This window comes from Zalophus californianus, chromosome 5 (assembly GCF_009762305.2).
Source record: "Zalophus californianus isolate mZalCal1 chromosome 5, mZalCal1.pri.v2, whole genome shotgun sequence".
In the NCBI taxonomy this organism is placed as follows: Eukaryota; Metazoa; Chordata; class Mammalia; order Carnivora; family Otariidae; genus Zalophus; species Zalophus californianus.
Genome location: NC_045599.1, coordinates 115820875 through 115831932, shown reverse-complemented (window position 1 = coordinate 115831932; position 11058 = coordinate 115820875). Strand labels below are relative to the sequence as shown.

General features: G+C 38.2%; 1 protein-coding gene across 1 annotated transcript; it reads left to right on the top strand.

The window, feature by feature from the left end:
* Positions 1–9569: 9569 nt before the first annotated feature.
* Positions 9570–10854, top strand: LOC113929487 (mitochondrial genome maintenance exonuclease 1-like). The gene has a single exon (XM_035727751.1). It carries the CDS (start codon positions 9639–9641, stop codon positions 10662–10664), a length of 1026 nt encoding a protein of 341 aa, XP_035583644.1. The 5' UTR covers positions 9570–9638; the 3' UTR covers positions 10665–10854.
* Positions 10855–11058: the final 204 nt, after the last annotated feature.

The window sequence follows — 11058 nt, the reverse complement described above, 5'->3', positions numbered from 1 at the left end:
ACTTTAGATTCAAAGGCACAAATCAGTTGAAAGGAAAATGATGGGGGAAAAAATATGCCATGCCAAGAGGTACCATAAGAAAGCTGGAGGGAGCTGTATGAATATCAGACAAAATGAACTTTAAGATGTGTACAATTCCAGACTTGGGAAGAGTCTAATTTTGTGAGAAAGAAGGAGATCCCTGGAATTCTGCAGTACACAGAAATCCAGGTTTATACTTGAGTTGAATTTGATGTCTTGCAGATTTTTAAGGACTCGGTGGTGGCTGAAATGAAACTTTCTGTGTGGATTAGAGCAGAATCATGGAGTCATTCCACTCTGAGAGTTGAGTCTTAAATTAGTGTGTAACGTCCCTGACCTGCACAAATTCTAGTTACAATGGTCCAATTCCTCCCTTATGGCAGGAATAATAGAACAAGCACCATTGTCTGTAGGCACCCAGGCTGCCAGCCACTTCACAGATGAATGCAGTTTGGTCATGTGCCGGTGCCCCAGTTAGTACTTGACTGGCAAGAACGGCTTGAATTAATAAAAGCAGCATTGAAACATCTGCAGGTTTGGTCTTTAGCTTCCACTTTGCTCAGCTATTTTTTTTTTTTATTTTTGTAGTATCTTTCAACCGAGCATGTGTGGCAGGAATTCATTTAGATACCACAATCCCAAATGGCATTCCAAAAGCAAGAGTGGAAATGCCTCAACCTGGTAAATAAAGGATAGTATCCAGAATTGGTCATCAGACTATAATTAGTGGAGCTGGAAATTAGCCATGCTGGAGACTCTAACCGTCCTCGATGAAATGCCCAGGGCTCTTTAGTTTCACATGCTGAGTCTCTCATTTTCTATTTTCTTCCTTCCTTTACTCTCAGACTTTTATATTCTATTAGCACCCAAGTACCATCTGCTATCCTTTTCATTCACTTTTCAAACCCTTCTTTCATTCCTACCCATTCTGCATACCTCATCATTATAAGGTGGGTAATTCGGCAAAGATTCCAATTAGTGTATTATTTGACAGCACAGCAGTTTTTCACCTTTTAAGATGGACCATATCTTCATGAATGAAGATTGTATGTTTAAATGAAGAGTCATTTGTATTCTGTAAGAGCTATAAGAATTGGCACATGTGAAGCAGGTAGTTTTGAATGGAACTGATGGGGCTGGGTGAAGTCTCCCATTTTTCTACAAGCAGAGGAAAAAAGGGAAGAAAATCAACATTTATTGCCTACATCTCACATGCCAGGCAATTTTCTAACATCTTATTTCATCTTATCACTAACACTGTGGTGATACTATTATTTATTTTTGTTTTACAGGTGATGTAACTGAGACTCACAGGAGTTAAGGGGCTATTTCAAGGTTATAAAGCTAGTAAGTGGTAATGTTGAAATAAAAACCAATTTCTATCTGGTTCCAAAATCATTTCCCCCAACAGCAAGAATTTCAGAAGTCATGGGAAGAGAAATGAAAACACAGAGATGCAAAAGAACACACATCTATCTTTGTAATAACTGATGCATAGTAGGTACTCAGAAAATATTTGTTTATTATTGAATGAATGCAAGAATTGATAATCTGAGTAAAGTTTTATTTATCTGTATCGCTTTGGGAGGAAAACTATGAACATATAATATGGTCATTAGTCATAAACTCATAGATTTGAAGGCAATTTAAAAGTCATCCAGTACTGGAAATTTCTCTACAACATCCCTGATAGTCTGACCCAGCCTATTTCAGACTCTTCCAAGAGTGAGGTTTTCACTACTCCAGCTGGAAATTCTGCTCTGCTCTTGAGAAGCACTAATTGTTTGAAAGCATGCCCTTGTATCTCAAATTCTAATATTAACTCTGTATTAACCAAAGTGTTAGTCCATTTATCTAAATCTTCTTTAACCTATTAATTTTATCTTAGAGTATTACATCCCATAAACTTACTACTTCTTGTGCAAAGTAACACTTAGTTTAGTTTTTCTGTCTCCATATTATTTTAATATCCAAAATTGCCTCTCAAGTTAATGTCTGTCAACTTATTTTCCTTCTACCAACTGTCAAGACTCTCAGACAAGTGTTTTAACTTATCCAAAAAAAATCAACAAAATTGGAGATTAAGATATTAAGATCATTACTATATGATAAACTATTTTAAAAATCAAGACAACATAATGACAGTGCAAACATAAAATACAACACAGCTATGATGCATTTTGCATCTAACAATCTTTTTTCATAGTGACAAGTGAGTTCTTGATAGAATTATGAGAGTTTATAAAATGAAAGAATGTGTTTTACAAAGACTATATTAGCTCATGTATGGCACTGCCATAGGTCAAGAAATTAGTACCACTTATTTAAGATCTTAGATATAATGGTCAGTTCTTAGAAATCCTGATTCTCTTGGCCTTTTTGCTGGCCTTTGTCACAAGCCAGTTTATTACCTCTTCCAGAATGAGATCTGTGTCCCAAGCTTGAAGAAGTTAGGTAGAAAGCCAATCCTTCTTTTTAAAAAAATCAGAATTGTAAAACATTTCCGAGAATTCCTTCCTCCCAGCAGACTTCCACTTATACCTTGCATAATGGTGTTACATGACCATTCCACATTGCAAGGGAAATAGAATATTTAACTTCCAGCGTCTATAACAGAAGGAAGAGATGAGTTGGGTGAGTGCTCGCTTCGGCAGCACATGTACTAGAGATGAGTTGGGTGGGATTTGGTAGTAAGTGATTAAACTCATAAAGTCCACCGAAATGGTATTTCAGATATAATCAACATGATTACTATCAAGTTTATTCTTATATGAAGGGAACTTCAGACTAAGAAGGATCTCTGAAAGCCTTTTCAACTCCAAAACTCTATGGAAGTACAAAGGAAAAATTAAAAATATTTTTCAGAATGATTTAACACATGTTCCTCATGTCATGAATCTCTATAGCATCTTTATAAGGCTCATCTAACATTTAAAATTCTAAAACCATAATATTATTTTAAAATATTTAAGACTTTATTCATTTATAAAAATATTCATTTAACAGACATTTATTAAGTATCTACTGTATGCAAGTAATTTTATACCTGAAAACTGAGGAGCAGTCACCATTCCCCTAAAGAGATATCAAAAGATGGTTTTTATCTGAGGGTAATTTTTTCTGACAATTCTTTGGAAAATGCTTTTGGCAGAGTTTTGAGTTAAATGCGTTGACTCTCAAGCTCCAGTCTCTCTTTCTTAAGGAAGTCCTACTGAATGGCACACTATGATTTCTCTCTTCTCTAAATTCCTACAGTCTGTCCCAGTCCATATGGCACTAAATGACATTTTAGTTTTATACATACACATTTACCCATCTATGCCTATTCCAGGCCCTTCTGAAGATAAAACTGGGCTCACATTAATGGTTACAAATATCCTTGGATGTATCCAACCCTTTTTTCTTTGACCTGCAGTCTACCTATTCTCGGCCCTTAAAAATATACCCCCTCCAATTCTTTCTGGAATTCCCAGAGGGCTCTCTTATGTTCATGAGCACAGCTTCTTGGTTATCAAGTGGTGTCTGCCATTTTCTTTTTCTAGTTCTTGCCAGTGGCATCTTTTGCTGATGGCATCCTCAATACAAAGGTACTGTGCTGTCTTCTCTTCTAAAATGGGGATAAGAATACCTTCCTTCTACCTATATTTCTCTCTGATACCCTTGTGGTCCCAATCCTTAAAAAAAAAAAAAAAGACACGCTTTCTATCTTAACCCACCAACAAAAGCCAGGACAGACACTTTTCTGTAATCAAAGTTGTCCTCTTTTCAGATGCCAGACCTTGTTTTATCCAGCTCCTCCATTAGGGTAACTCCAATTATAAAGCTCCTCAAACTGAATGCGGACTGACTCCCAGTGAATTCTCGCTTCGGTCCTCCAGGCCTGCACAGGCAAAGTCCAAGCAGGGGCCCTTGTTGCCTGAGTACGCCTTACCCTACAAGCCTCCTGTCAGCTTCCTGAGGGCAGGATGCTTTGTACTTCCATTTTGCTCTGCGTCTGCTTTCTGTGCAGTACTTAGCCACAAGAGGTACTCTGTAAACACGTGCTGGATTGAATGTGACCAGACTTACTTAGCATGAAGAGAATAACTTTTCTTGCTGCACAGAATTCAGAAGTTAGCTGAGGCAAAAATGAAAATGAACACAAGATTTTCCCAGAAATGTTGATGGAATTGTATATGATGGCATTGTCAGGAAGGCATCCTGAACTGATAGAAATAAGAAAGGAAGAGACTGCTCAGACATCCTAGGGCTACCCACTTCTCCAATGAGGCATTTGCATTATGTTTAAGTGTTACTCCCACTGACTATAAAAGGAAACAACCAGTCTTTTTAATCAATTTTTAAGGTCAAGTCAGGCAAATGTGCTTACACTGAAAGTGCCTTTTAAAGATCTAATTAAATATGAAGAATTAGTCTCTCTTCTTTCCTTTCCTAGACATTGTGGCATAGACATTGGCATTTTGTTTCCTTCCTAAGTTTGCTTCCCCCAAAGCTCTTTCCCCAGACGGCGTTTCTGTAGCCCAGACTTTACCCCACCTATCTCTCTTTCTATAAACATATTCTCTTTTTACTTTGGATTTTAAAAGTTTTTAAATCATGATGATTCAGATATTTACATACAGTAGTTTATCCCTTTCAAATCAGCAGTTCTACAGGTTGTGAAAAATGCACAAAAGCATGTAACCACCACCACAATCAGGATATAAAATGTTTCTATTGCCCTAAAAGTTTCCACATGCTCATTTTAGTCACTTTTCTCTCCTCCTCCCAGCCTTCTCAATGGATCTGATTCCTGTCCATTTAGTTTTGCTTTTTGCAGAAGGTCATATCAGAGGATTCATAAAGAACCTACCTTTTGTATCTGCCTTTTCTCATTCAACATAACGTGTTTGTGATTTATCCATGTTGCTTATATATCAGTGTTTTCCCTTTTTACTGCTGAGAAGTATTCCATTGTATGGATGTATTTTGTGATTATGATATATTTATTAGTTAGTTTTTCTTGTCTTTGAAACTTACAGGGTGATGGCAGGAAGGGATTGTGATTATATTATAATTGGTTATTTTTGTTTTGTATTTCTTATGAGACAATATGGCCTTGAAAGACCCTCATGCCTAGTACTCAACATAGTTATATGCCTTGTATTGCCTGAGTTGAAATGTACTCAGATTTTATAAGCTGCATGAACAACCTGGTAAATGTATTTGATGCTTTCCTTATAAGGCAGTTTTGAAATATTATATCTCAAAGTATAATTTGGCCACCTAATAAAGAGAATGCACTTTGGAATCAGGGAGACTTGGGTCCACATGCCCACTCTGGCCCTGCTTGCTGCACTTGTTTGGACAAGTGTCCTGACCTTGGCCTTCTAAGAATGAGCTTCACTCACACAGTAGAGAACATAATACGAGCCCATAAAGTTGTGATGAAAAGCTAAAATAAAATAAATTTGGAATAATAATACATGAGGCATTCTTAGCACTCAGTATACAGTAAATAGTTATCTTACTCCCCTCTTCTCAGCTCCCTATCCTGAGTAGTCTCTTTGGTATATATGGATTTTTAATTTCTGTAATAATTTAGGGCAACAATTTAGGGCTTTTCCTTTAAATTCCAAACAACTTATTTAAACTATTTTAAATGGCTTGTTGTAATTCTCACTGTGGATGGCAATAACAAATGATTATTTTTTAGTCAAAAATATGCACATTTTCTTTTTGCCCCAGTTTATAGAACATACATTTATATTCTAACCATGTAAAATAGCAACAGCTGGTGTTTGTTTTGGTTCAAATTAAGTTATATATTAATGTACAGAAACTGACTCCGGAACTGGTTGATCTAATCTTTTCTGATCACCCTTGATGTTTGTCACTTATCTTCTTCATCCACATATTCACTCTGCAACCTACAACCCAAAGATGACAAATACAGGAAGTTCTGCTGCTTTGCTGCAAATATGGAGACCCAGTAAGAGGAGCATATAAAGTAACCCTAATTTGGGAGGTGGGATGGAAACAGACTATAATAAAAAATGAAAGGCAACTTATACACAGTAATGTACAATGTACCAAGCAGATGTGTCTGTATCTTAGATTCTCAGCCTGAGGCATTCAGTAGTTAGCTTATAGCATTACAATAATATTTCTTTGACTCAAGTCCTAATTAGAGATGTGTAGGAACCTCAGGCCTAAATCTTTCCTTCCGATCTTCTGTGGGCTACTGGAATGTATATCTCGCACAGACCAATTAGCAGCAAAAGTGCCCTCTTGTCATCCTTTTCCTCGGCTCCACTAACTACCATGATGGTCCCAACTTTCAACCTGGACTGCATGGCATGGTGCCCTGGTCATTGTGGTCTTCTCCTGCTCTTAGTGTTGATCACTTGTTCATGCTTAGTGGTTTGAGGAAGGAAAAAACTTTTCCCTCTACTCTCCTAGATGTTATGGCTAGGGCCCTATGAATTATATGGACAAAGAACAGATTAACAAGAAAAACAAAACAAGTTTATTAACATGTCCATCAAGCACACATATGGGAAAATCAGTGATGGTAACTCAAAGGGGTGGTTAGAATGTGGGGATTATATAGCATCTTAACAAAGAACAACAATTTTGTAGACAGATTACAAGACAAAGGAAAAGTGGTTTAGGCTTTTGGGGCAGCAAATAATGGAAAGATAAATATATGGGGAAACTCATGAAAGTTAAGAGTTAGTGGATAAGGTTTGTTATGCGGATTTCTCTGGTGCCCTCTCCAGGCTGGTAAGAGTCTAGAGTTGTCCCTGGTGATGAAGAATTGTCCTGACCTTCCTGGTAGAAAGGAAAAGGCAGAGAGATTTTCTTGTGTCTGTTTATTCTCTATTGCCTTCACTCAAAATAGTCCTTACGTCAAAGTGGCATATTTTGGGGGGTGTACTCTGAACCCTTTCAGTGGCTTCTAACGTATAGTCATTTCCTCCTCTGGTTCATGGTCCAGTAATATTTCTATTGAAATGAGAATATTTACCACTCCATTCATGTTATAACTTAGCCAAAAATGTCTCACTATCTTTTAGTCTATCACTGGAATGTTAGTACCATTTTTACCATTTTGCTTTGTAATCCTTTTAATATCTACCCTCTACTCCAGGATTTAGAACGGACACCCTGTTTTACTCAAATTAATCTTGCCCCTTAAAAACCTCTTGTTTCTTGGATCAGTGTTTTACACCTTACCCTCCCCTAGGGGTAGTCCTTTTCCTGGAAGTCTCATAGCTCAAATGGGTATATGGGTCTGCCAGACTAACCCTCAGCCTCTGTCTGGGTCCTCAAGTTAGCTTGCCTTCTATGAGTGCCTCCCCTGTGTCCTCTAGTTGAAGGACACACAGATACGCATGCAAATGTGAGTACACACACACACCCCTACACAACTGCATGTATTTTTAAAAATCTTTTAATATTATTTAAAAGTGTACTAAGATATAAATATGTAATGCCAAGACATCAAATTGAACAACTTAAACATGTACAATTTATTGTATATCGGTTATACCTCAATGCAGCTGTTAAAATACAAATATAATCACTATTAAAATCTTATACTTAAAAATATATATATAAACATATGGAAGGAGTTTGTGCTAGGGCTGGAGCTGAGTTTCAGTCATATATGTCATGTGGAATTAGGTAGTTGGGGAAGGAGAAAGCAGAGAATGGAAAAGAACAGAAGCCAAATTGCAAGGAAATATGGTGGAAAAAATTTCTGAGCCAGACTCAAAAACAGAGCCAAAGGTCAAGAGGAAATAGTGTTTCTGGATAAATGTGGTAACTTGTTTGAACATTTTGTGACCCAGCTACTCTGGACCCAGCTATGCATCCTGGGGGGTTTGGGGAAGGAAGAATGGCCACAGGTAAATCTGGCTGGGTCTTGTAATGCACTGGGGCATAAGCAAGCCTTCTGGGGATTCCATCTAAGAGAATGTCAGTCTAAGGGGAGGTAGCAGCCGCCTCATTTTAAGGCAGAGTCCCAAGCAAACCTGGCAACATGAAGCCTGAAGTCATCATAAGTTGTTGAAATGGAAAAGGATCTATGCCCATTTTGTGGTGAGGGAGAGCACGGGCCTCAAACAGCAGGGGCCAACAGCAACTAGCACTGATCTCCCAGTGCAGGTGTGGAAGTCATAACCCAGGGACATAAGAAATAGTTCATGAGTTGAGAGACCTGGTTATAAAAGTGGGAACAGTGAAAGGAGGACACTTGGGGGCATTTGCCTGAATGGGATCTCATCTGCACTCAGAGACTTGCAAGGCTGATGAGTTTCCGTTTATAACTGTGTGAAAGCTGCTACCTCTACGTCTATGTCATGGGCCACAACTCTAAGAAGAAAATGAACTACATTACCATACTATACCATGTGAAGATGTGTGGTTTTATAGACTTGAAAAATGTTAGTGCTCCATGAATTTAAGCCTTGAAACATCTTCATTTACCTTTAGATCTAGAGGTTTTTGATAGAAGAAACTACTTTCCACATAACTGTACTTTTATAAAGGTTCATACGGAGAATCTAAAGAAAATGTGCCTAAATATTCTTTCATTACACTAAATGGCATTAACCAGACCAAACTTCCCTATTCTCTGCTTATATATCTCATATGATTTCATCTATAGCAAGACTCTGGAGATAATATTAAGTAATGAGATTTCAAGCTCATAGAGGATAGCCAGGTAACATACTGTTTCCTACCACAGTGCTTAGACTATTATTTTGCACATGGTAGGTATGTGTTAAGTAAATGAATAAATGACAAAAGTGATGTTTTTGCAAGATTCTCAACTTAATCCAAGTGAAGGGTCATGTTAGAAATTATAAAAATGTAAGAGGGAAAGAGAGGTAAGAAGTCTGGAGGAGAATTATGCAAAAAACTTAAAGACAAATACTAGAAGACCATAAGATGGACCAAAGTTTGTGAGCCAGGAATAAAAGTTTTGCTTTCTTAAATAGCATAATAGAGGATGTAGAAGCAGAAAAAGATTTAATGATTAAGACTAAGATTCCTGGCAAAACCTAAATTCCTAATCTTTTGAGGCTCTCCCATCTTCACTGATTTCATTCTTTTGATGTGTAAACAAAGCTCATTAACCTGCCAGTCAAATAAATCCTAACGGCAAAATTGGCTGTGTTTGACTTTTTGATGTTAAACATTTGAAATGTGTTTCCATCTAAAAGGACAGACTCTAATCTAACCGGCACAATCAAAATTACTTCAACTGAAACAAGAGTTACCATGATTCATAGGAGGCACTCAATGTTAAATTGCAAAATGGTTGAGAAAGGAAGGGTCTTGACTTCAGAAAAGAATAAAAGCTACCTGCAGAATCAAAGATTGTGTATTCTTGGCAGAGAACTTAAGAAAAAAAAAATTGTCATTGTGAGTGGTCTTGTAAGTGTGTCAAACTGAAGAAGACCATGTCCTGAGTTAAAATTAGGTCTCATAGAATCAAGGTTACAGGGTCCCGAGAGGTTGACGGCGCTCTGGCAGTTGAGTGAAGTCTGGTGGCTCCTGAGGAGTGCAAAAATAAAAGGCCCTCAACATTGCAAGTAGCCTAGAGGGAAGTGAGAAAGCATCTAAAAATGAAGGCTTTTCAGACCATCTACAGACAGCTCAGAAGTTCAAAGGGGTTTTCTCTAGAACCAACCGCCCATGTGGATTTTTCCACTTCCTCTTACTTTTGTAGCCGGAAGAAAAAAGTGAACCCTTATAAAGAAGTAGACCAGGAAAAGTACTCTGATTTAGTACAATCTGTCTTGTCATCCAGAGGCCTTGCTCAGACTCCAGAATCATTGTTTGAGGAAGATAATTTACTCTATGGACCTGTGAGTAAGTGTAAGCCCCAAAAGCAAGATGAGGAAGCAAAAGCTCCACGAAACTGGTGTCCTCTCTTAATTCCAGAGAGAAGCGTAAAACCAAATGTAACAAGCACTCCTACAATTCCTTTGAGAATCCCTTTGCAAAGAAATACCATACCAAGTGTGACCAAGATCCTTCAGCAGACCATGACATCAGAACAGATTTTCTACTTGGAGAGGTGGAAACAGCGGATGATTCTGGAACTGGGAGAGGATGGCTTTGCCGAATATTCTTCAAATATATTTTTACAAGGGAAACGGTTCCATAAAGCCTTGGAAAGCATACTTGCACCCCAAGGGGACTTGAAAGAGAGAGATGAGAATCTCGAATCTGGATATATCGAAAGTGTCCAGCATATCCTGAAAGATGTCAGTGGAGTGCGAGCTCTTGAAAGCGCTGTTCAGCATGAGACCTTAAAGTATGTAGGTCTACTGGACTGTGTGGCTGAATATCAGGGCAAGCTGTGTGTGATTGATTGGAAGACATCAGAGAGACCGAAACCTTACATTCGAAATACATTTGACAACCCGCTGCAGGTTGTGGCCTATGTTGGTGCCATAAATAATGATGTCAACTATAGCTTTCAGGTTCAGTGTGGCCTAACTGTGGTGGCCTACAAAGATGGATCCCCTGCCCACCCACATTTCATGGACACTGAGCTCTGTTCCCAGTACTGGGCCAAGTGGCTTCTTCGACTAGAAGAATATACAAAGAAGGAAAAGAACCAGAATATTCAGAAACCAGATTAGGGGACAGAATGATATCTGGGAACATTCACTAGTTCCTCACAGTTTGGGAAGATCTATTGATGTTTACGGTAGAGATGCCACAGGATCTGAGAGCTACATAACCCAAGTGGAAGTATTTGTTGAAATGTATTACAACTAAAAAGATCAAAAAGTCAGAAAAGTTTAGATTTTAAGGGTTGGACTTGAGCACATAAAAGAAACACAAGTAAGGATGGTCTATCATTTACCTGGAAAAGGGAAGCAGGATTCACACAGCATTGGTGGCTCTTGGACTCCCCTGTAGAACTTTCTGTATCCCAAGCAGGATGCCTAGTCCTTGAATTAAGATTGGAGGGCATGAGGCTTGGTGTGCAAGAAGTTCCCCAGGGTACCCCAGGAGGGAAGGGGTCACACG